General features: G+C 45.3%; 1 protein-coding gene and 1 pseudogene across 1 annotated transcript; both read left to right on the top strand.

Moving 5' to 3' along the window:
• The first annotated feature begins 8674 nt into the window (after positions 1-8674).
• On the top strand, positions 8675-9133 carry LOC125111852 (60S ribosomal protein L23a-like; annotated as a pseudogene).
• Positions 9134-18875: 9742 nt separating this feature from the next.
• On the top strand, positions 18876-23307 carry DLX5 (distal-less homeobox 5). The gene is made up of 3 exons (XM_047752500.1): positions 18876-19539; positions 21441-21625; positions 22623-23307. The coding sequence occupies exons 1-3, from the start codon at positions 19182-19184 to the stop codon at positions 22950-22952; spliced, it is 873 nt and encodes a 290-aa protein (XP_047608456.1). The 5' UTR covers positions 18876-19181; the 3' UTR covers positions 22953-23307.
• Positions 23308-26277: the final 2970 nt, after the last annotated feature.

Genomic DNA, 26277 nt, shown 5'->3' with positions numbered 1-26277 from the left:
TATATTTCTTTGTGTCCACTACAATAGCTTATTCCATCTCCCCCCCACCCGTAAGTAAGTTAATAGCTGAACACCTATGAGATTTAGAGAAATCAGTACATTTTAGAAAGTACATTTTCAGGCTCTGTCCTCACCTGTAAATGTAGGCAACTAGAAGCAAGGCAATAACCACAGAGGCAAAAAAGAGCTGGGCGTTTTAGGCAGTCAGGAGCTGGAGTAGAAGTTCTCCATGATGCTGAGCTTTGAGGAACCAGAAATGCCTGAATAACCACCCAAACATCTTCCCCACTGCCTTGCTGCAGGACATTAAATGTCCAGCTCCTCTTTGGGCTAAGATATACATTCTCAATGGGAGGGATATTGCCCCCAAGCGGGAGAAAATTGGTTCTTGAGAGGAGAGAAAAAAAATCTTGCTCTTTTGATGTATAGATATACAGATAGCCCATAAAGAAATATACTCTTTATCTGTGGCATTAAAATTTCATGGGAAAGGAGATGAGAAAAAGATTCCTGTAAAGGCTCCTGCGAGGAGGTCTGTGCAATGATGAAAAAAGTTGAGAAACACTGGACTCAGGCATTTTTCTCAGAAAAGCTCAGTCAAGATTATGCTAGCAGGAACAACACAGAATCAAATGCCTGACCAACCATTATTGAGCAACAGTATATGCTGCCTACTTTATCAGATATTATAAGAAAACCAAAGAGGTACAAAATTTGATTCCTTTGTTTAAAGTGTGTATGGATGAGTTGGATAGTGAGGATCTAGCACAGGATAAAGAAATGATGATGTGGATAGCAACGTGTGAATACATACAGAACTATGCAAGGACCTCTTGTATAGCACAGGGAATACTACTCAGCATCCTGTAATAACCTATATGGGAAAACAATCTGAAAAAGAATCATTCTGCTGTAAACCTGAAACTAATGAAACATTGTAAATCAACTATACTCCAAAATAAGTTTTTAAAAAAAATTTTAAATACCCTGGAAGTTCTCTAAAGAAATATTTTCGTAATGTGAAATAGTTTGTAAAACAGAGCTAAATAACTGCACAAATAAGGTCAAGCGTAGCTTGTGGTGGTGATCAGGGAGGGTTTTTCATACAGCAAATGGTATATGAACTGGACTCTATGAAATGAGGGGGTTGACATAGAGGAGAAGAGACTGAAAAGTACCCAAACGAGAAAGTGGCTTTGGGCTGAGGACTTGCATCAGAACACAGAGTAAGATTTTCAAGCCCAAAAGGAAAATAGAGTCTCAAAGGATCTAGGAGAGAGGTTAGAGACCTGTGCCAAGACTCAGCCAGTTTGAAGGTCACACTGGGACAGTCTTTTTTTTTCCATGCATGTGACATGGTATCCCCCTGTGTGTTTCTTTTAATTTTACATTTTTTATTTAAACACAAAATTTATCAACTATTTTGAAGTGTATAGTTCAGTGGCATTAAATATATTCACATAATTGTGCAACCATCATGACTATCCACCTCCAGACCATTTTCCCCATCCCATACTAAAACTCTATACCCACTAAATAATAACTTTCCATCACCCTCTTCTCCCAACTCCAGCTGATCACTGTTCTACATTCTGTCTTTGTGTATTTGGCTTTCTTAGGTACCACATATAAGTGTCCTTTTGTGTCTAACTTATCTCATTCAAAATAATGTCTTTGAGTTTCATCCACATTATAGCATGTGTCAGAATTTCATTCCCCTTTTTAAGGCTGAATAATATTCCAGTGTCTCTGGCCCATTTTTTCCCTTTGTTCCAGTTTTCTTGATAATTTAGCTGAGAGACCAGATGTGCAGGTGTCCTTTCAACGGCCTTCGAGTACTATAGCCATGGCAGACTGTACTACTCCTAGGTTGAGCTGTAGTCACCAAAAATACTCTCTGATCAAGGAAAGATATAAATAGGAAATAAAGCAGATATAAAGTATCAGGAAAACTTCCCTTCAGAGACAGGATTGGGGGATGGTGGTACAAAGCAGAACACACAGAGTGTGCCAGACCACCTAGCTGCATCCTTGGTCTTAGTTGAGGAGGCAGCTACAGCTACCACATTGGCTGAGGAGGGTCAAGAAGTACTGAAGGTCACAGCAAGGGGAAGAAATCGTATCTCTGGAAATAAAATTAGGGAGTGACATGGTGTCAAACATCATTGCTATTTTGATCCCCAGGACTTAAAGGAAAAGAAAGAGGCATGCAGAGGGCTTGACCTAGCTTAGCATTGTCAGGTGTGTTAGAAGGGAAAGAGCTGAAAGGTAAGAAGATACAGTGGTTACTGCAACACAGGGACAGAAAGAAAAGAGACAGTGGGACATAGTACTACTTTCATAAGTGTATCAGTTACCTACTGCTGCATAACAAATCATCCCAAATTTTAGTAGCTTAAAATAACTGTGTATTTATTTCTTGTGATTATGAGTTGGCAGAAGGATTTTGCTTGGCAGAGGATTCTGCTCAGCAGAGCCAGTCTAGGCTGATCTCAACTGGGCTCACTCATAAGCCATCTGTTATATGAGCTAGGGCTTGGCTCATCTAGGATAAAATCTTCTGGGCTGACTTGAGTCTTCATGTGGTTTTCTTCTTCAGCAAAATAGCTAGGGTTTATTCTCACGGTGAAAGTAGAGGTCCAGAAGAGCAAGAAGAAGCAAAGATAGGCCTCTGGAGGCCTATGCTTGAAACTGGCACATCATGATTTCCACCATGTTTGGGACAAAGAAAGTCACAAGTCCAGCCCAGAGTCAAAAAGTAGATTCCGGAGTTCCCGTCGTGGCGCAGTGGTTAACGAATCCCACTAGGAACCGTGAGGTTGCGGGTTCGGTCCCTGCCCTTGCTCAGTGGGTTAACGATCCGGCGTTGCCGTGAGCTGTGGTGTAGGTTGCAGACGCAGCTCGGATCCCACGTTGCTGTGGCTCTGGCGTAGGCCGGTGGCTGCAGCTCCGATTCGACCCCTAGCCTGGGAACCTCCATATGCCGCGGGAGTGGCCCAAGAGATAGCAACAACAACAACAACAAAAAAAAAAAAGACAAAAAAAAAGTAGATTCCACTTTTTGATGGGAGGAGCTGCAACTTCATGTTACAAAGGGAGTAGATGCAGAGACAGACAGAAGAGATAGAAAATTTGAGCCATTTTTGCAAGTAGTCATTCCACAGAAGGAGAAATGAACCAGGGCTTCAAATTTACAATGTGTTTGTGAAAAAGAAAATTCTGCTTATTCATTTTTTTAAAACCAAGCTTATCTTTCTCAAGAGACCTCACTGTCCTAAGTTTGACTCTGAGGTCAAGAAAACTTGGTCTTAGTCTCTCAGTTGTAAAGTCGCTTTGCAGTAACACAGTCTCTTTTTGAAAGCTGCTCCTTCAGACTCTCTCTCTCCCTGTCCTTCCCCAAGATGACATCTCATTGTTAGTAAGGCTCATGCGACATCATGGCAATGGGGTAGAAAAGACTTAGACTCATGATGTGGAAACAACATATATGTCTCCTAATGAATAAATGGATAAAGAAAATATGGTATATATACAATGGAATATTATTCAACCTTTTAAAAAAGTTTCCCTTTTTCTCTCAGTTTAAACTCTTCTATGTCATCTGTCTTCTACCCTAAGGCAGAATTTCAGACTACCCACCACAGGCAGAAGGAAAGTCTTCCGAGGTATATGTTGCCCAGACATGGATGTGAGATCTGTGGGTCAACTAGGAATTGCCAAGAAAAAAATTCATCAGCTTAATATCCTCCTCACTCCAAACATCATCCCTGTTACAGAAATAAAGGAGGAGTAATCAAGACTGACTGCAAAGTTTTTTACCTTTGTGACAGGGAGAATTTGGGACTCATGGAAGACAGAAGAAAATCAGAAGCATGATGATGAAGTCCATCCTGCCTGAGTTGGAGGTAATCATGGAGTCAAATGAAATGTCCACTTGAAGATGTGTAACTGGAATTCAGAAGAGAGGTTTGAAAAAGAAAAGTAGAATCAAGGCTCATGTGCATGAAAAGGCTCAGAAGCTAAAAATCTCAGCACTGAAAGAGCTCTTGGGAACAGGACATTGACAGTGTCCATGGGTAGGGAAGTCAGAGAGATGGGGGATTTAAAAAATCAGAAGAGTAAGGGGAGAACCACTTGAGGGCAGGGGTATGCCTTTATCACCTATCAGCTGATTGAGGCTGACTTGAGTACTGTGATAAGAAGGATTCTGAGGCCAATTCCAGGCTGAGTAAATTTTTGTGCTTTATCTTGCTATACAAGTGGGATGACTGTCAGGGTGTAAAGCTGGGTGTGGCTATGTGAGCCACATATTTACCATCGCTGCAATGTGGGTTAAGGATGAGCAGGAAGTATAAAGACCTACTATAGACATCACTTGTTATTTCCTAGAGGAAGAGATATTTGAACTGAGCCTTGAGACAAGTAAATTTTGGTAGAAAAGGATGAGGGCAGACCTTGGTGTTATTATATACATATGTGTATATATCAAATATCTAGGAGAGGTAAGCAAGGAAGCAAAGACTGATGTTAAAACCATGGACTAGGAGTTCCCATCATGGCTCAGCAGTTAAGAAACCCCACTAGGATCCATGAGGATACGGGTTTGACCCCTGGCCTTGCTCAGTGGGTTAAGGATCTGGCGTTGGCGTGAGCTGTGGTGTAGGCTGCAGGCATGGCTTGGATCCCACATCAGTGTGGCTGTAGTATAGGCTGGCAGCTTTAGCTGCAATTCGACCCATAGCCTGGGAACTTCCATATGCCACGGGTGTGGCCTTAAAAAAAAAGCAAGAAAGCAAGCAAGCAAGCAAGCAAGCAAGCAAGCAAGCAAGCAAACCATGGATTAGCTCTCTCAAACTCCATTCAGCATTTTTCTAGTTGCCCCCATATACAGCTAGTCTTCTTTGCTGCTAGAATTCAGGCTGTAAAGGCACACATTTTATTCCATGTAGAAACTGGGCATAAAGGAAAGGCCATTTTCACTCTTCTTTTTGACTCTTTATGCTAGCTACAGGATATGGGAATGAGTTTAGGTTTTTTCCCCCCTCATTCACATTCTAGTGTTTTTTTCCTCCAGCTTCTTTGGTTATTCTTATTCTTTGGCAACAGCAGTGATGACAGCAGCTTCAGATCCCTGGATTGTTGAAATGTGTTCTTGAATTAAATCTATCTGTTAGCAGCCTCTAAGCTTCCTCCAGCCCCTCGGACACTTTTGTAAATATCCAATTGCCTGTATGAAATCCCTTGCTACCTAAAACATCTATAATACCTTCTGCTTTCTACATTGAACCCCATTTGGGATCAGAATAGTCAAAGATGGTAGAAAGGTATATGGTATGATCAGGGAACAAGGAGGAAAGCAGCTTGACTGAAGAAATGGGATTGTTTGGGGAGCCCAAGGAGATGGAAATATTCTGGATGGATGGGCTCAGAGCCACATCATGGCCACCTTTCAGGCCATGATGTGGAGTTCAGGCTTGATCTCATAGGGAGTAGCTATCATTGGTGAGGCAGAATCGGGGTGAGGTTGATGGAACATGAAGAGACAGACATTGGAGGCTATTGGAACAGCAGGGCTTGAGATGAGGAAGCCTAGGATAAGGTAGGCTGGGCATGAAAAGGAAAGAGTAAATTCCAGTATAAGAAAAGACTGGAAGTTGTGCACAAGATACAAAAAAGGCAGTATTCCTGACCTCAAAAGCTCATTTGGTTAAAAATACTAGTTTGTAACAAAATAGATATGACGAAATAAGTCAGTATATATGGACAAACATATACAATCCCAGAAGTTATGACTTTATTCAATTAAAGTGAAAATCTGTTTTCTTCTCATCTGATTTCTTCCTTTTTTCAAGAGGGTGAGGGAAGATTTGGTAAAATAACATCAGTCAAAGTCAGACAAACTAGTTCTGATCCATCTACACAGGCTCATCCACTGACGCCGCTCCCTTTCACTGCTGAATCATTGCTGAGAGTGGCCAAGTAAAATAATGATCCCTGAGATTCTGGAATATTGCCTATCCTGGCAATGTAAACCTAGCAGAAGAAGGGCCGAGAGTGAAGAACGTCCCCAGAGAAGTCCCGCTCCCAAGCCACCAAAATTTCTGCCCTAGTTCCCAGGCCAGTCAAGAGCTCTGGAGTTATAGTAACTGTTCCTCTTTATCAAGTATCTACTATGCCCAGGCTCTGAGCCACCAGATTTACATCTGCCACTTCATTTTACCATCATGATCATCTTTACTTTACTTTATTTTCATTTACTTTATTTACTTTATTTTCATTTACTTTATTTATTTTTAAATTTTTTTATTTTTTTGGCTGCTCCAAGGCCTAAGGAGTTCTTGGGCCAGGAACTGAACCCGAGCCATAGCTGAGACCTACACTGCACCTGCAGCAATGCGGATCCTTTAACCCACTGTGCTGGGCCAGGGATGGAACCTGTGTCTCAGCAGTGACCCGAACTGCTACAGTTAGATTCTTAACCCACTGTACCACAGCAAGAACTCCATGATAAATATTTCATTCACAGTAATTCAAATCACAAAATTGGGGCTCAGAAAACTTATAAAAACTTTTCACCAATTCATTCAACCAATTAATTTTATCATCATCATGTGAATCGTGGGATTTACTAAAAGGCAATCAGTCTATCCTTTCCTACCCAGACAACACCAAGTCTCCAAGTCCAATAAGGCATTATGCTTGTTAGAAAAAATATGAAGGAAATATTGAGGCTTTTCAACTATTAAAATTTCTGTACCTCTAAAATTGTCTCTGTATCATCCTTTGATCATATGACTTCCTAATTAGTGATTAAAAATTAAGGGACTTTTCTCCAAAGCAATCCCATTTTGCTACTATGGAGCTTTTAAATCCAAATGGCATATAAACTGTCATCCCCAAACCGAGAACTGATTCTCACTAACTGCCATGATAATCACATAAACTGAAAAGAAGTAGAATTTCTAAATGAAGTGAAATTTTCTTACATGTCTGGCCTTTCAAGACCATGATTAGTTCCTATAAATCTTTACATCCAACTTGTTAAGTTAAAAAAAGTCAAAGACGTTTAGAAAGTTCAGCCACTGCCTGGTCCTGTAAGACTGTCTCCCTTTCATTATCCTACCTGGTTTAAGACGAACAGTGAGATTCATGGGATCCCAGGAGTGTTGGGCAGACTAATTAATAGCTATAAAATTCTTTGAAAAGCAGAATGCTATATCTGTATTGCTACCTTTTTTTTTTTCAGTAATCATGTTAATACCCTATTCATTTCAGTGGTAATTGTATAGCACCATCACCATAATGTAATGATGTGCACCATGCAAAAGTCAGGTGAGATGATCTAATGATGTCAAGATGAAATGCTGTCAGTGTAAGTCTATAAAGATAGTATAACACTGTCAAAAATGAAAGGAAATTATGGCATTGTAAGTTCTACTACCATTAAGAGATGTTAGAAGGAAAGGGTTCCACAATCTGGGGCAATGTCTGTTATGACAGATGTGCTCAAGCAACTTAAAAGACAAACTGGCATTCCTCATCTAATTTCCTTTATCCAAAGAGGTTTTATTAAAATTCTCTGTTAATTTCCTACATGAATGTCTTCAAGCCCAGAATAGGACTATGATTCTCAAAAGCAATTTGTGTTTGAAACATTCATTGTTCTCTGGGTCTATGGTCCAACATTAATTGCACCAGATAGTCATTTCCTTTGCAAGAGCAAGGAGTACATTTTAAAAAGTTTTGTGAAAGGTAACAGTCCTCCAAGTTTCTCTGGCAGTACGAGAGAGATTGTTGTTGTACATGGCATGGCACACCTCACATGAGAAAAGAAGTATAGCCCTTTAATGCATGGTCAGTTTAGGCATATGCATTTATCCTCCCTATATACCAGGTTTTGAAAAGCTTTATGAAAGTCCAAGCTGAAAAGAAAACAAAACCTCTCAGTATATACTTATGTACTTTTGGGAGCCTCAGGTTTCAGTTATCTGAAGTTTTCTATTATGTGGGAGACTCAGATTAAATGATTTTAAAATATAGAGCTATGACTTCTGTGACTATTAAAAAGATAATAATCAAAATGAAATAAGGGATGTAGAGTCAACACTTAGGAAAAGTTAGACAAAAGACTGAACTTTGTTGTACTCAAGGAGTCTCCCTGTCTATGTGTTACCTTTTTGTGATTTAGAAACAGGTGCACTTTTCTTGGGGCAGATACAGCCCCTTGCCTGCACACACGCTGGGCAAGTATGGTGCAGGCTGGATATCAGTAACCATCCTCCCTTCATCTGGCACTCTTGTGCAGGGCACAACCACAGGTGATGGTCCTGACCATCCCGAATCTCCCGGGTACAGGCCCAGTAGCTCAACCCCAAGGCATCCGGAAAACCTCTGCTCTCTCTACCATGAAAACTCCCATGATGTTAGGCTGCTGGACAGGACTTCTCAAGAGGGCCATCTGAAAGACTTTGGGGAGTGTTAGAAGTAAACCCTAAAATCAAGGTTTGGCCAAGGACCATTCCAACGTAATCCTTTTATCCCGGGGTTATTATTACCATCTCCTTTTCACTTTCAAAAGTGTCCCAGTTCGAATGACACTGCATATGGTCACCCCACACATAACTTTGATAAGAAACTGAAAATGTCGTTAGAATAGTCTATAGGCAGCCTTTTCATGAAGATGGTACTGAAGGTAAAGAATGAAGTCCCTGCCACTCCCAAAGCCAAAGCCAAAACGAAGGCTTTGAAGGCCAAGAAAGCAGTGTTGAAAGGTGTCCATGGATACACAAAGGAAGAAGATCTGGACGTCATCCATCTTCAAATGGCCCAAAACACTGCCACTCAGGAGGCAGCCCAGATATCCTTGGAAGAGCACCCCTGGAAGAAACAAGGTTGACCCCTAAACCATCAAGGTCCCCCTCACCACCAAGTCAGCCATGAAGAAGACAGAAGACAACAACACGCTTGTGTTCACTGTGGAGGTCAAGGCCAACAAGCACCAGAAGGAACAGGCTGTGAAGAAGCTCTATGACTTGACCTGCCTAAGGTCAACACCTTGCTCAGTCCTGAGGGAGAGAAGAAGGTATGTGTTTGATGGGCTCCTGACTATGCCAACAAAATTGGGATCATCTAAACTGAATCCAGCTGGCTAATTCTAAATTTAAAAAAGAAGAGAGAGAGAATAATCTATAGGTAGATTGTGAGATAATATGTGAATGTGAAGCAGGAGGGGGAGAAAGAAAAGAATGGAAGCGAATGGTGGCATAAAATCTCTAGCTCAGTTTTATGTGGAATCGTCATTATTTAGTTCCAGGGACCAACTGTTCATTGACATTTAATATCAGTTATGAAATTAATCTTTCTGTTAGAGCAGCTTCCCCTGAATTTTCCTGGTTCCAATGCTGAGGACCCCAACTCCCAGATTTACAACGTATCTCAATTCAACTTCCTAGGTTAATATTCGGCAACTTTATCCTTCGATAAAGGAAAGGAAATTGTTGGTATAAATAAACATTACAACTAAAAGATTTGTTGCCTCTGTCTAAAAACACTAGAAAGAGAGAGACAGAGAGAGAGAACAGGAGAGAAGCAACAAAATGTTATCCTGGTATCTAAAGCCACAATTCTTTGTTTTTATTTTCCATAGGGTGGAGGATTTCCAGTTTGGGAGATTCCCCATGCAATAAACTTACCAGCCCCACAGGAGCAAAATTAAGATTCTTAACCTTGCTGTCACACATTCCTCCATGTAAATGAAAGCTCCTCCTTACAGGCTGTTGTAAAGAACAAATGAAATAATATGCTCAAAGCAATTAGCACATACTAAACACCTAATGACTGCTGTTAATTTATACAGTAAAAGAGTACCAAATTTGCTTCAGTATATGCCCAACTGTTTCGGTGTGTGTATACCAAAAACATTTTAACCATGGGAATTTTTGACTAACCTTAGGTAACAGTAGAATTTTACATAGTGTATGTTAAACAGGAAGTTAGGAAGTCAGATTTCTCAGGGCCCTATTTACCTCTCAAGAAAATTGTGGGGGTAAATATCAAATTATATAACAAACCAGTGAGATTTTTTTGTTGTTGTTTTCTTTTTGCCTTTTTCTATGGCCACTTCCCGTGGTATATGGAGGTTCCCAGGCTAGGGGTCGAATCGGAGCTGTAGCCACTGGCCTACACCAGAGCCCCAGCAACACAGGATCCGAGCCGCATCTGCAACCTACACCACAGCTCATGGCAATGCCAGATCCTTAACCCACTGAGCAAGGCCAGGGATCAAACCTGCAATCTCATGGCTCCTAGTCGGATTTGTTAACCACTGCGCCATGACGGGAACTCCCAGTGAGATTTTTTTTTTTTTTAAGCTTAAAACTCTAAGCAAATTCAATATATTATTATTATTATTATAAAAGTAGACTATTTGGGGCTCAGTTTACTAATCAATCAAATAGGTATTCAAGGAATACCTATTATTCAAAATAGATGTATTTATAAAGAGCTAAACAAATAGAAGTTCCCTACCATGGTTCCTATCCATGCTCCCCACATCTGGCCCACACTTGGAGCCCAGAGGAGATTGCAGCTTGTCTCCATGGGCAGGAGAGAGCTGAGCCAGGCACCTCCCTCTCTCGATGCCCAGGAACTTTCAGGGGCAGGGGCTTAGGCAAGCCCAATGTTTAGCATATGGAAAAAGGTAAGATTGCAAGGAAGGCAGTAAGAGGAAAAGAGGGATTAGGCCAGGCAGGGAGAGATGGCAGCCCCACATGAGCCAAAAATTGCCCAGGCTTAGTGTGGCAGGAAAGGGACACTCACTTGGCACTGTTTACACCGGCCCTCAAAGGCCAAGCGCTTTAGTCCCAATAGTAGTGGCTGGCAGGCAGTGCCACCACATCATGGCTTAAACCCACCAATAAACGGTTGGGTAAGAGTGCCAATATGGCATACGAGCAAGTCCAAGTTAACTGAAAGGTAAATATATAAAAGTTGAAGACCACCCATAACAGCCTGACATAGCTACTTCTCAAGGCTAATGTGAAAGGAGAAGTGAACTACATATGAAATCCCTTTGGGAAAAACCATTTAAAGGTCTATAAAATTTGCAAAAGACATGCCAAATGTTCACCATAAGACTATGAAGAGGAATGAGACCCAATAACATATTAGAAAAACTTAGAGAACATTTTTCCTAAACCATGATGAACTTTAATGACCCAGTAAAAGAAACTCACAAAGAACAGAACTGTCATTAGCACCTTCCACCCCATTCCCCGCAACTTCTCTGGGAAGTGCTCCCCCAAAAAACAATCCTTGGATGGACACACGTTTTTCCTAAATGCCACCCCAATGACTATTCTAATTCAGAGACACCAGAGTGGTCATTATCGCCTGGCTGTTTCTATCTTGTTGTTTTCCATTCTTCTATTTCTCTTCCAATCCTCCCCATTGCTCTTGTAAGTTAAGGGGAAATTATCAGGTGATTTTAATTACTAAATACTTCTTTCCCCAGTTTTACACCTAATTGACTGGCCTCGGGAGTGATTCTATTAAAAATATTATCATTGTAGCAAAGATGATCTCTTTGGTTCATCTCTTTTTCTCAATATGAAAAATTTCTTCTATTCTTTCCAAGTTTACTATCAGGTTAAGTACCAGCGACCTAGCACAGTTGCTCTATAACATGACCCTGAAAGTGTCTGAAACCCTTAAATGGCAAGTGTGAAAAAGCTGTAAAACAGTACACCCCTGAAGCAGCAAGAGACTCAAACAACAAAGGACGCAAGGGAAAGTGGAAGGGAACAACGGTGCATCCACAGTATATTCTGAATTTTTTCACATATGCATACATCTACTCTAGCCTGCAGCTGTTATTTATTTAATTTTGTGGGGTGTTTTCGTTTTTGTTTTTGCTTTTTAGGGCAGCACCCACGGCACATAGAAGTTCCCAGACTAGGGGTCAAATCAGAGCTACAGCCGCCGCTGGCCTGCACCACAGCTCACAGCAATGCCAGATCCTTAACCCACTGATCGAGGCCAGGGATTGAACCCCACCCTCATGGATCCTACTCAGGTTCGTTAACTGCTGAGCCTCGAAGGGGATTCCTATTTAATTTGCTGATTTCCAGCTTCACTTTTTTTTTCCTACAAGAGGATTTAATGCAATGTTTGTATATATGTTGTGGCTAGCTTAAGTCCAGAGTTTCATAAAAAGAACTCTTCCGTCAAGAGTTCCAAGGATTCCTGGAACTTGTCAGTAAAATTCCAGATATTCCTAAACCCCATTTTATTTTTTCTATTAAGGTATAATTGATACATATATTAGTTTCAGGTGTACAACATAACGATTTGATACTTGTACATACTGCAAAATGATCACCACAATAAGTCTAGTTAACATGGATAACCATACACAGTTATATTTTTTTCCTTTTATGAGAACTTTTAAGAACTCCTCTCTAAGCAACTTTCAAATATGCAGTACAATATCATTAACTATAGTCACCATGCTGTACATTACATCCCTATGATTTATTTATTTTATAACTGGAATTTTTTACCTTCTGCTCTCCTTCACCCATTTAACCCACACCTCCAACCTCATTTTAGACTAACAATGGTGCATGCAGACACAGTTCGTTACTTGCAAAGTAAGGGCCATTGAAAAGTTGCAGAAGCAGCCAAAATGTTCCCTGATTTCCTAAGTCACCAATTAAAAATGCATAAATCAATCGGGGATAAAACTGAGAAAATGCGCTCAAACCACCAGAAACCTGTAGTCACATCCCTAAGTTATATACCACAGTACAACAATAAATCAGATGAATGTATATATTTATAAACTTTGCTAAATGCACCATCTAGGAGTCTGCTGTGTTGAGAAAAACTAAAAGTAAGACTTGCTGTTGCAAAAGCAAAATTTGGCTTAACTGCCCGTAGGCTATATAAATTGACTATTACTGAGGTTCAGGGTCCAAGTAGGGGAATGTATCTTTTCTGCTTGCAATTTTAAAGAAAGGACTCCACTGGAGTTCCTGTCATGGCACTCTGGTTAACGAGTCCGACTAGGAACCATGAGGTTGCAGGTTCAATCCCCGCCCTTGTTCAGTGGGTTAAGGATCCGGCATTGCTGTGAGCTGTGGTGTAGGTTGCAGATGCGGCTCGGATCCCGTGTTGCTGGGGCTCTGGTGTAGGCCAGTGGCTATAGCTCCGATTGGACCCCTAACCTGGGAACCTCCATATGCCGCAGGAGCTGCTCAAGAAAAGGCAAAAAGACAAAAAAGAAAGGACTCCACTGCTGCGTCAGCTACACTTCACTAGGAAAGCTATTGACTTTTCCTTTCTGTTGCCTTAATTCTTCTTCACAGGAGCAGAGGGATGCGAGTCCAGGTGGGCACTGTGCCTTCCACTGATTATGCTGTGTAACACAGCAGGGAGAGCTCTTATCTCAGGCTAGGGTTGCCTGTTTAAGAATCTTTCTCTTCATAAAAGGTATAAGGTGGTAAACACAGCTGTACAAAAAGGTTTTGTATTTTCTTGCTGTTTGTTTTAATCTATTAAAATGATATAATTAAGGCAGAGAGCAAAATGTCTATAAAATTATATTATCTGTCTATGTGTATACATTCGTGGGCCAAGTTTTACCCTGCTCACACTGTTTGAATAATCTGAATGGATTTGACTTTAGAAGTGTTTTTTTACATCTCTGCATTCATTGTTGTCAGATCATAAAAATACAGTGGCTTAGGATCAATGAACTCTAAAATTCTAAATTGATCTTGGAATTAGAATGTTATTAAAAACGACTTAAGCTTCACTCTTGCTATTTCCTTGCCAGAGTTGGATCATTGCTCTGAATTCCTATCTGCCAATTACTTTTCTTTTAACTCCACAAGGGGTATTTTTAAATTGGAATATTTCTATATCTTTAAGAAGAATAAAGGTTTTGTAAATAGTGTCACAGCCAAACCTTCTTTTCAAGAAGATGAAATCTGAGTTTAGGAGGAAGAATATGACTCAATTTCAGTCTGCAAAGACGTATAATAATATAATCCCATTTACTTCCTACTTAGATGAACTTGAAGTGTTTTCAGCTGTGGTATATTAAATTCATCTCATAGAGAATAGATTTGAGTGGATACTTAAGGCCTTCTCCTAAACAGTTATGTTTAAGTTAAATGAATAAACACATTTTAATGTCTTAATTATAAAAACAAAAGGTGCAGAAGTCTATGATCTGCACTATCATTTGGAAATAAAGTGAAAAATCCTATTAGGTTGGAATTAAGTGGAAAATAGTTTCTCCCTCTGGTGACTTTTAATTTATTCAGGATATTTTTATAATTGCCTGCCAGTGAATCCTTTGAGATTACTTTGTTGGAGATGCTCTTTAACTCCAAACACATTTTTCTTGAGGGCAAGGGGGGTATATCATAATTAACTTCAGAATGGGAGGACTCTTTCTACTTATCCTTTCCTTCACCTCCTCACACCCCCTCTGCCTCACCTCCTTCCCTAGGTGAGCTCACTGTCAATTTATACAGGCTCCAAAGCACTTTAGCTTGGGCCCAGTTAGTTGAGTTTCATGAGTGCACAGAAAGAACTTTAATCCCAGGTGGGGAATTAAACAATTTTGCCAATGCTGAAGATGGACCACCTCTGAATGTCAGTTCCAAGCCAGTGTTCCTGGCTCTCTACTGAGAGACACAGGCAATCATCTGAGTTGCCAAAACAAATGACCAACAACCTGTGATATTTTTGAAAGCCTTCACCCCTTTTGCTATCACTCCTTTCATCTCATCCCAATTCGTGGAAATGTGTCTTTTCTAAACAAACATCAAATTGAATATTTCAAGGCACTTACCTTAAGTTATTAAATGATCTTCATGCTCTAGCTCAAAGGAAAATGAAACTCCATTGTAAATACAATGATTACTGAGATCTATCTCCGCAAAACATATGACGTAACCAGCTGTGTTTATGTTTGAGATTCTGGGATGAAAAGTGCTCTGGGTAGATCATGATCGATAAAAACAGAATAACAGTGAACTGCTCTGAGAGCATTTTTTACTGGACAGATAAAGTAATGGATAAAGCATTGCAAATGAAAACTAAACTAAACCTCTGCCCAAGAACGGGACTTTTAAAAGGCAGGTGGTCCACTGATTTTAAAAAACTCTAAAATAGAGAAGACACGTTTAGATCAAGTTTGCATATGTAATAGTTTGCATATGTAATAGTAATCCACCTGAATTGTGGGTGTCCAATTGATGAGTACAATGTTTTAGTTAAATAAAATAGCAGTTTCCATATTAAAAAGATCTTTAGCTTGCAAACTAAATTTTCTTGGGTGCAGTGATTTGTCTGAGCTTCAAGCCCAAAGGAAAGGATGGTCTGCTTTTGGCACACCTGAGAGTAAAGAGATTTCCAGATAGGCCAGAAGGAGAAAACTGAGTTAACACAGCTATTAAAATGATCTCTCCACCCCTTCCCAAGGCACTTGCAAGCAAACTCAGAGTGGCACTATCTTTCCAGCTCCACAGTAAGCTGAATCATCCTCGGCCTCTCCAGCACCTCATGGAATTGGAGGAGAGCTTGATTCTTCAGAATTGTCTAGGAAACAAGGGTTGCCCTTGACTATCTCCAGCCACCCCAGTTGAAGAGACTAAACTCAGTATACTCCGCCACATCGCAGGATCTTGTGCTGAAACCCAGAAAAAAGTGATCCGGTTTGGTGAGAAGCGCAGAGGAAGAGCACGCATGTGTAAGGATTAAAAGAAAGGAACAAAAGGGCGTGAGAGTGGAGCAGGAGATCTGCTGGAAGTAGACAGAAGGAAAGCCACGTGGTAGCCACTTCAACCCCCAAGGACAAGTCTTTGTCCAGCTAGGGACTCCCAGCCTGGGAAACATTTGCTATTTGCACGCTGTTACTTGAAGACACTGGGTGGCGCTCGTGCTAAAGACTTGCACTTATCTTAGGGTCCATTCCCCCCACCCACCCCCTCCCGCCCTCTGCAAATTTCAGCTACTAGAAGATGAAATTACTCACATTCTTCCTACGTGTTGCAGTGGGGAGTGCACTTCTGGAAAAGTCTGAAGCCATGGGGGTGTTTCTCCACAGCTAGGCCTGTCAGGGGATTTTGAAAGAGGTAACAGCGTACAGCCTGCTGGCTTTAAGACAAAGTTGGAGAACTTGATGTCAGAACCACCACAGTACAAGAAAAGCTGCTACCCTGAGAGCCGGGACACTCAGTGCCTATGCGCCCAGAGTGTGGGTCTGAAGCACAGCCAGGCCAGGTCTGTGCACAGAGCCACAACGATGATAAGTGATAACAGGAAAAGAAATGGGGCCATAATGTGATCAGACTTGGGCTCCTTCTAATTTATGGCTCCCTCTCCCTCCTGCTGCCTTTAAGGGAAGGAAGAGTAGGGGGAAGCGGGGGTCGACCTAGAAAAGACGAAGGACAGAGTGACAAAGCAGATGCTCTGGGCCTTCAGAGACACACCCAGATTTGGAGGTCTCCCCCAGCAGTGGCCTTTGCACAAGTGGCCTAGAGTGAGGGCCAATACTTTAGGAATTGAAACAAAAACATTAAATCCTTCTGCCTCATTCCTTTCTGTCTTATATAAACATGAGAGAGACCGTCTTTTTCTGTCAAAGGAAAAAGTGAAATTAATCAAGGTCTAGATGAACTGAACATTGCAACATGATGTGGTCAATTGGATCCTGAACTTCTAAATTTTGCTCACATTCTCCAGTTTCCAGTCCCCAACCTGGTTGGATCTACCTTTTCAGTAAGGTCTAAGGACATTGACAGGAACACTCTATCCAGCAAAACCATAATGACCTAATTTCATTCCACGGAATAACTTCTGAATCTGTAATAAAAGTTCGGAGTGAGGCTGGGGATAGGGTGTGCTGAGGAAGGCTGCCTGCTCCCTGTGCCACTTGCCTTTGCCTCAAGGCGCTTTGAACCATCCCTAGCATTACTTTGGGGATGTGATTCATATAATTAAATGGCAGGATGTATATAAGGTGACTCTGTGGGCATGGAGAACTTCCCTGGAGCAGAGACCAGGATGGCAAGCCTGATGCAGCAGCAGTGTTTCCCCAAAGCCCTGCGGTCCTTCCCAGCCTTAACCCAGGCAGTGATCAGCTGTGCTGACATTGACAGCATAGAGTGAGGGTGAGCAGACGGCCTCAGCTCTATTTCCCTGAGCATCTATCACAGAGAAGTCTGGGACCGCACAGGCCTCTAGCAGGAGACAGGGGCTGGGTGGGGGGAGGGGTGCTGTGGGACCCTATGACACACATCTCCTCCCTGTGCGCCCCCCGCCCCCCAATGAATTTGCTCCCAAAGGGCAGTGTGACAATAGCTCTGGCTTTATGCTGCCCAGAGAGCAGAGGCAGAGAATTAGTGCACATGCGGCTGCTCAGCTTTGGAGTTTAGAAGCTAGGCTGGCATCTTGTTCCATACCTGTCCCCAACCCCTTGCTGGTCTGTTTTGGGTCAAGCTATAGTTCCACAGCCAAAGTAAGGCTAAACTAAGACTAGACACACAACTAACATAGATGTTTTCTTGCTCGGTTGTGGGGGAGAGTGAGGAGGCAGTGATGAGAGGCCAGACATTTCCACCCTGGATGTCTGGTGGAACTAACAGGTTTCTGGGTCTCAGGAACCCCTGGAGGAAAATGCTGGGGGGGCCCCACATCAGGATCCAGCTCCTGGAATTGCCTATCTGAGGGGAGTGGAAGTAGGGAGCTATAGATTGACTACTGTTATATTACTAAACTCCCAGCTAGATCACCACTAGAGCAAGAGTGACACATCATGAAAAGCAAACTCTGGATTTCAAGTGTCAAGTGCTGGATTCCTGAGTCTTTAATCCCTTTGCATATCAGCTAAGATGTTTTCACTGCAGGAAATAAAGAGACTGAAGGTACGGGCATGGGGAACGGAAAAGTGGGCCCTCAGTGCCACCTCCACGAAGCCTGGAGAATATCTATGGGCTTCACCCAACTTTTATCTCTACTTCCCAGTGTTCTTGGGGTTCCCATTAGGCCCCTGAAGAATGACAGGTCATGAGCAGACTGTTCACTTTTTCAGGAGTCTTTGGCCACTGAACACAGAGTTAGTCTATTCCAATGGCATCCAAATAGACTAGAATACTGAACAAAATGCGGAGTTTCCTGCATCTCCTGGGGACTGGCAATTCAGGAGTCATTAAGTTATTTGCACTTAAAACTGATTTTTTAAGTCCTTGTAAGGTTCTGAGGTTGCAAAACTCTCTCTGCCATTAAGAGTGTGTTTTTGAACATCCTTATCTAGCCCTTGTCTGAGATATAACTCAAGGCAAAGAAAATGCTTGCTGCAAATTTGTCTGTCTTTCCCCAAATCACAAATTTTCAACATGTGTACATTACAACTTGGCTCCCAGTACTCCCCTAAAAATATTGTTCTCATCAGTTTCTTCTTGCCTCCATCCCACATCCCTGCTCTCAGACCCACTTTGATTCACCATTTCAATATTAGTGTTTAATTACACATTAGCCCCGGTGCAGCTAGAGGGGGCGGGAAAGTGAGCGAGTAAAGACCACCATGGCCCTCATCCCCAAAACATGTGCTCTGAGACTTCAGACCAGTATACATTGTCTGCAGATAATACAGAGCTGGGTGTTGGGGCTTCTGCGTTGTCTTCAGTCACTGAAAACAGATTTACTGAGACCCCCTTCCCCCAACAAGGAAAAGTGCGCGCACGCGCGCGCGCACACACACACACACACACACACACACACACTCTTCCCCCTCTTCCCCCTCCCTCCATTTTTCTCCCTCTTTTTTTAAGCAATGCTTTGTTGTGCTAAAACTAGTTGGACGAGTTAGGGTGTTGCTGCTGCTCCGGAGGCCCTGGCCAATGGAACCCGATCCACCCCGCTGTGCGTAAGCGCGCAATTAAGGATTTAACCAAGGCTGTGCTGCGCCTCAGCCAGCAGTCAGCCTGCCGGAGACGGAGCCTCCACGACTCCCAGCCTCCTCCTCGCCGCCGCCGCCTCTCCTCCTCCTCCTATTCCTCCTCCTCCTCCCTCGCTCCCACACCATGTCTGCTTAGACCTGAGCAGCCCCACAGCGAACTCGGCAGCCGCCGCCACACCGCAGCAAGGACAGCCGCCACCGCCAGTGAATGATGACAGGGGTGTTTGACAGAAGGGTCCCCAGCATCCGATCCGGCGACTTCCAAACCCCGTTCCAGACGTCCGCAGCCATGCACCATCCGTCTCAGGAATCGCCAACTTTGCCCGAGTCGTCGGCTACCGATTCCGACTACTACAGCCCCACGGGGGGAGCCCCGCACGGCTACTGCTCTCCTACCTCGGCTTCCTACGGGAAAGCGCTCAACCCCTACCAGTACCAGTACCCCGGCGTGAGCGGCTCCGCCGGCAGCTATCCCGCCAAAGCTTACGCCGACTATAGCTACGCTAGCCCCTATCACCAGTACGGCGGCGCCTACAACCGCGTCCCGAGCGCCACCAGCCAGCCAGGTACGAGGGTGGGGGTGGGGACAGATACAGGGGAGCCAGGATTCCGGAGGAGAAACCCTGGGAAATCCGGGGCCGCGCCATCCGTAGCGGTGGGGGCGCACCCGGCAGAAGGCACTGGGGGCCAGGACCCTGCAACAGAGAGAGGTTCCCAGGCCGGCATTTTAGGGAGTCTTAACAGAAGAAGCCTGTGGGGCGGGAGGTAGGGGGGGTGGGGACCAGCGTCTCTCCTCTCTGGTTCCTAAGGGTGACCCCTCAGTCAGTGGATTCCCAGCTATCCAGATCAAGAAGCCAGCTAAACTGGAAAGGGGGTAGGGGCGGAGAGAGGAAAGAATCTTGCAGTCGGAGTGGTGTTTGCGTAATAAACGGAAGGCTGTTTGTTGAAATTTTGGGTGAGCGTGCTCTGTTGGTGGGAGTTGGGATGGAAGTGTCTCAAGGAGTCTGGGGGGATTAGTGCAAGAGCAGCCGCAAGCCAGCGCCGTGTCAGTGCCCGGAGCGCGCGGGCCGGGGGGTGGGGGCCGGGTAGCTGTATCTGCCACAGGAAGAGCGCGCTGAGCTCCTTGCGGTTTATCCAAGGCATTTCCAAAAACAAAAAGCCATTTAAAGGTGGAGGAGGGTTGCTGCAGGGTCACATTATTGGAGAGATATTTTTTACTTTCTCCATTGGCGCCTAAATTTTATTTTTCCTTCTCATCTCCTTTTTCTTCTGTCTTGAAACTTAGTTGGAGAGTTCAAGAGGGTTAGTGAGCTTGGGCGGTAAGAGAGAGGCATGAGGTCTCCTTGGAGAGGTTTTGCTGGTCAGATTTGATCTCTTCCCACCAGCACATTAATAACCCTACTAATATTAGCAACCCCTGCTCTGGCAGAATCAAGACCACAGCCCTCATCCTCCACCCTTCCTCCCCCAGGAGCTGCCCGCTCCCCCCCCCCCCAGGAGAGGTTCTCCACCCCTTCCAGAGATGGGCACTTTTGATAACATGGTACTTTCGGGAAAGGGGACTTGCGGCCCCAGGGCACATTTGTAACACAAGCGTTCAAGAGTCTTTCCCCTCCTTTTCTACTCACAACTCCGATAAATTTCTTCCTGACCTGCGGCCCCTTTCCTACGAAAACAGCCCACACCCCACAGCCTATTCCTTTTCAAATGGTAACTCTTGCTAAACTTTAATGATTGCCCCCGGGTGGTGGTGGTGGGGGGGTGTCCTCATTCCTTTCAGTGTCTCTGTACTTCGTGCATAAATGAAAGATTTTTTTCCTTTGGCCAAGAACTTATTAAGTCTATTTGTAAAAGAAACCAGACACATCTGTGCCCTAGCAGATCTGCAGGGAGATTATGGGGGCTGCATAATCGGCCCTCTGTCTGTGGCGGCCCGGACCGCTTGCTGCTGAATTGAAGGAGCATAGTTTGCTTGTGGGTCTTTGAACTTTGGAGACCTCGGTTAGCGTCTTCCCTGCCCAAGCGTCTGGCCTCTGCGGGCGCCCGAACAGACGCTGACATAAAGGGGGTCACGGCCCGGGGCCTCCCCCCCCTTGAAGCCCCGGGAGGAGCTGGCCAGGCTCACCTCAGAAACGTGGGTGAACACGGGGTGGGCTTGAAAACGAATCCAGGTGAAGCAGGAACCGCTGCAAGGGCTAAACCTTGAACGCCGGTAAGGGAGTTGTTCTGTACAAAGCGCTTTGCCTGAGCCCAGGAGAACCTGAATGAACCAAGTAGGGAGTTAATCAGGCTACCTGGCTTTTCCATGATGGCGGGGGGCCTGTGGTCTCGGGAAGCAAGGGTGGTGATATGGCAAGAAGAGAGTGAAGGCTGCTTGGTAAGACACTCGAGGACTGTATTTGCAAGGTTCTGCAAAAGGGCCATTGTCTGCCGACAAGCTCTGATCAGGTCTGTTTGTATTATTTAGAGAAAGAAGTGGCCGAGCCCGAGGTGAGAATGGTGAACGGCAAACCAAAGAAAGTTCGTAAACCCAGGACTATTTATTCCAGCTTTCAGCTGGCCGCGTTACAGAGAAGGTTTCAGAAGACTCAGTACCTCGCCCTGCCCGAACGCGCCGAGCTGGCCGCCTCGCTGGGACTGACGCAAACACAGGTAAATTCCGCCTCGGCCCGGCCACAGCCCGGCTTCGGCTGCAAGCCTGTCTGGGCCGCGCGGCTCGCTCCCTGAGCTGAAGCTCATTCAGTGGCACTCGCGAGAAACTCATAGACAGAAAGCCACTGATCCTGCGCCCTTCCCTCCAGAAGTCAGGCCGGTGTCGCCGCCAAGCGACGCTGGGGACGGGATGGAGACTTCGTTCATACCGAGATGCACCCCTGCCCCCACCCCTTTCAGGCCTCCAGGGTCTAGGGGCCAGATTGAAAACAAGGGGAGGGACACTCGCAGCTTTGAGAAACTGGTTCTCTGCTCAAGGTGGGGCCTCTCGGGGTGAGCAGGGCCCAGAGGCCTCGCGGTGGTCTCTGCCCACGCGGAGACCGGGAACATCACCTCGGGCCGGAAGAGCTGACGGGTCACGTCCTGCTCCTTCGGAGCTTGAAGCCGCAGCGACCTGACGGTCCGAGGTGGGGGCGCTGTTGTACGGGGAAATGCGCCCTGGATTGTCCAGCCCCCTTCACTCCCACCCCAACCCCACCCGGGCTTGTAGACGGATGACTGTGTCCCTGGAGCCGAGGAGGAAATGAAAGGATCCGCTCCTCACCCCATACGCTCAAGCGCGGGTAGCCGTCCCAACACCCCTCACGCGGGGCTCCGGCACTTGTTTTGGAGACGTTTGCGGCGCCGCGGTTGCGTGCGCTCAGCTCAGCTCTACACGTGCGCGCTTCAAGCCGCGGACGCTCGCACCCCCTCTCCCGGCCCCAACAAAAGAGAAAGGCTTGTGGGTCGGCGGGTCCCGGGGCCTGGGCGCCCTCTGGGGCCCGCGTTCCAAGCTTTGCCTCTGGACCAGCCCCTTGACCCTAGGCCGCGAGCCGCGGGGAGATGCCAGGGCCCGGCCTCCTGGAGGTTCGAAGATGCCTCCAGTCGCCGCCGTGGGGGAGGCGCGCGGGCAGCCTCTGAGTGTCCGGGTAACCTGTGCCTTTGTTCCCCCACCCAGGTGAAAATCTGGTTTCAGAACAAAAGATCCAAGATCAAGAAGATCATGAAAAACGGGGAGATGCCCCCGGAGCACAGCCCCAGCTCCAGCGACCCCATGGCGTGTAACTCGCCGCAGTCTCCGGCTGTGTGGGAGCCCCAGGGTTCGTCCCGCTCGCTCAGCCACCACCCTCATGCCCACCCTCCGACCTCCAACCAGTCCCCCGCGTCCAGCTACCTGGAGAACTCGGCTTCCTGGTACCCGAGCGCGGCCAGCTCAATCAATTCCCACGTGCCGCCGCCCGGCTCCTTGCAGCACCCGCTGGCGCTGGCCTCGGGGACGCTCTATTAGACCGGCCTCTTTCTCTTGCTCACTTTTTTGGGACTACTGTGTTTTTGCTGTTTTAGAAAATCCTAAAAAAAAAAAAGAATTCATATGGGTAAGTTTGGAAAACGGAAACAAAAAAAGATTCACGTGTAAAGCTTTTTTTTGCATGTAAGTTATTGCATTTCAAAGGACCCCTGCCCCCACTTTTTTACAGACGAACTTTTTTGCGCAACTGTGGACACTATCAATGGTGCCTTGAAATCTATGACCTCAACTTTTCAAAAGACTTTTTACAACGTTATTTTAACCATGTAAATAAGTGTAGATAGAGGAATTAAACTGTATATTCTGGATAAATAAAATTATTTCGACCATGAAAGCAAAATGTTTCTCAAAAATGCCCCTCCCCCTTTAATGGGCTCTAGACGGTTTTGTGCAGGCAATTAAAGCAAGACAAACTCTGCAGAGATCCAACAAGGCAAACAGGCAAAAAGAACTTGAGGACGGGGTGGATACAGAACTGTACATGTGTATATGTTGGATGTACTTTATATGTCTATATACATATGTGGTCTGTTTATAGTACTGCCATATAATATATATTTAGGTATTTTTTGGCCTAACCACAAAAACATTTAGATAATTTTAAGTTTAACCCCAAATTGTTTCAGGTAGAAAGTAATGCTGGAATCTAAATACAGCCCTCCCACTTTGTGTGTGAGTAAGAAAGCATCAGAAATCCCTCAATAACCACTCTGAATTCTAAGCTCAAAGCAATTATGGTGGAGACTGCTCCCTCACCACCATCAGCCTCTGTGTATTGCCAGAGCAATTAGACAAATTACACTCCCTACAAAGGGAGCTTCCAGAGATGAGAAAATGAAAAAAAAAAAAAAATTTCCCCTCCTATTACTTTTTTTTAAAAAATCCAAAATGTTTGCAGTGTGACAAATAGTAGTACCTTGGACTCCTTAATGTATGATTGTAAATTTATCTGAGCTTTTTCACGGAGAGGAAAGGATCACAGGACTTGAGAACAATGATGGCCAAGCAGGGAATGGGGGTGGGGGCATTTGTTCTGCCAAGAGAGGCAATTGTGAGGTGGAGGAAAGGAAGGAAAGCCTTGTGGTCCCTTGTTGATTTCATTCATGTGAGATAATATTCCAAACATGAATTTACTTCATCCTCTTCACAATTCTGGTTTTTTCAGGAAGAAGCTCTCTCTCTGCTTTGCTTTGACATAAAACAATGGCAAAACAGGTTCCAAACGATGGGAAATTGAATCTGTTTGTAGGGATTTCTCTTTTGTGCCGCTTTTTTTGGGGCAGAGAGGAAAGACTTGCAACAACCCTGGCCTCTGTCCTGTCCTTCTCCTGGCACCTCTGCATAGAGACATCAACCGTGTGACCAGAGCTGCAGCTGGGGTCTAGAACTGAGCTCCCAGGCTTGAAATGTAGGTGTCTTTTTCATTGTCCTTTAGTCAGCCTGATTCTATTTCCTTGGGATACCAAGGGAAATCGTTTGTTGGAAATTACAAGACACGTGAGATATATTTTACAGCTAGGAAGTCAGCAGCAATAAATTTGTCAGAAGAGTCTTGGGGGGATGGATAGAGATTAGAACGTAAAAAAAAAAAAAAATTACATCCTGTCATCTGCGGATTTCTGAAAAGGTTCTTCCAGGGTTGGGAGACTAGACCTGAAAAGGCAGGCTATGTGCCCTGAGGGGAATTTACCTGTGTGTTCTCTCCTTTTTCTCCCTCTCCATTCCCATCCACATCTCCTTCCCTCTCTTCGCCTTTCCTTTCTTGCCTGGCAGTTGGAAAGGCCTTGGGGGGAGTCAATGCTTTGCGGGTCTTGAGAGGTACCCTGCCTGGTCCCAGGGCGGCGCGTGGGCCGTGGCCGGGGCTGTGGACACCCGTCCCACCTCCCACCTCTAAAGCGCGGGAGGCGGCTTCTCTTTGCGAAGCGTTACCCTCCTCTTGGTTCCCCTCCAGATCCCCCTTTCTCGGAAGAAGGTCGGGGTGGCGACGCGCTCGGGGAAAACCGTGGGAAGCACACTTTGTTTTCCGAGCTGGCAGAGAATAAGAGGATGAGGGGAAAAGGTAGAGGGATCCATTTCCTGCTTCTCCTTCGCGGCTTGTAAGGCTTTCGGGAGTTTCCATTACACCGAAACCCTTCGCTTTAGAGCTGGAGGATCCGGCTGGGAGGAACCCCGCGCCCGCTTCCCGCTGCCGGGCGCCCCTTGCCGCCCCCGAGTGCGCGTTTCGGAGGGTTGGAGGGGGCTCACCCACTGATGCCTAAGAGCGGCCGGAATGTGCTTGGAGCATACTCTTTCACTTCTCTACACATGGAGAGGGCAGATATTTTTTCTGCCGTCCGCATCATCTCCCGTCTTCCTTTCCTGGCTTTGAAAAGGAGATCCCTCCATTACCACCCCCAATTACCCGGCGCGGTCCAGCAGAGGGAAGGGCGAGGTCGTACTCTTCCGGGGAAGAAAAGGGAAGCTTTTCTTTAAGGATCACCCCACCACCCCCAGCCTTGACACTGCTTGTTGTTAACGACCAGGGCCTTGCTGAGACGCGGGCAGGCATAATGCCGTGCGGGCAGACTTGGTGTCAGTATTCCTTCCCTTGTGCTAACTTAACTTCCACTCGCAATGGCTTCTTCTCTCGCGCGGTTTTTTTTTTTTTTTTAAACTTGGTCCGGGAGCCTTCGACAAAAATATTCTGGGGAACCAGTCTGCAGCGGGTTTTCCCTGGCACCGCGGGGATTCTCCCGGGGGAATTTAACTCCCTGCAGTCCTGCGCTCAAGGATATAAAAATAACAGATCCTCAGCAAAGTCTAAAAATATCTGTGTGATGTTTCTCTGCCTTGCCCTCCCTCCCACCCCTCCTCCTTCTCTCCGGTGTTTATTCCTATATCTAATGTAAACGTGTACCACTCCCTAGCGTAGTCCGGTCTGCCCGACCCCACTCTTCTGACCTCTGCCTGCCCCTACTGATCCCCACTGCTTAGCTCTCAGTCTAGTGCTCCCGAGATGTCAAGCTCATCCCAACATTTCATGTTCTCTTCCGTGGGCTTCTTCGCTGCGCCCCTATACTCCCAAGCCCCTCTCCCCATCTTCGGATCTCTTCACAAAGCCCAGGAGGCCGGCAGCATGTTGGCAGGGCTAGTATGATTCTTTGGTGCCCTGCCCACCTCCTGGGCCCTCCTATAAAAGATCAGATAAATTGGCCTTTGTTTGAGGCTCATGTTAGGCTAGGCGGATTTCTCCCCTGTTTTCCCCCTTTTTCCTGGCGGCCACCTCCTTGTGGAACAGGGGGCGGCCTGGGGAGCCGAGAAGAGC

The sequence above is a fragment of the Phacochoerus africanus genome, chromosome 11 (assembly GCF_016906955.1).
Source record: "Phacochoerus africanus isolate WHEZ1 chromosome 11, ROS_Pafr_v1, whole genome shotgun sequence".
Lineage (NCBI taxonomy): Eukaryota > Metazoa > Chordata > Mammalia > Artiodactyla > Suidae > Phacochoerus > Phacochoerus africanus.
The sequence above is the reverse complement of the archived record's forward strand: the minus strand, read 5'-3'. Positions and strand labels throughout refer to the sequence as shown.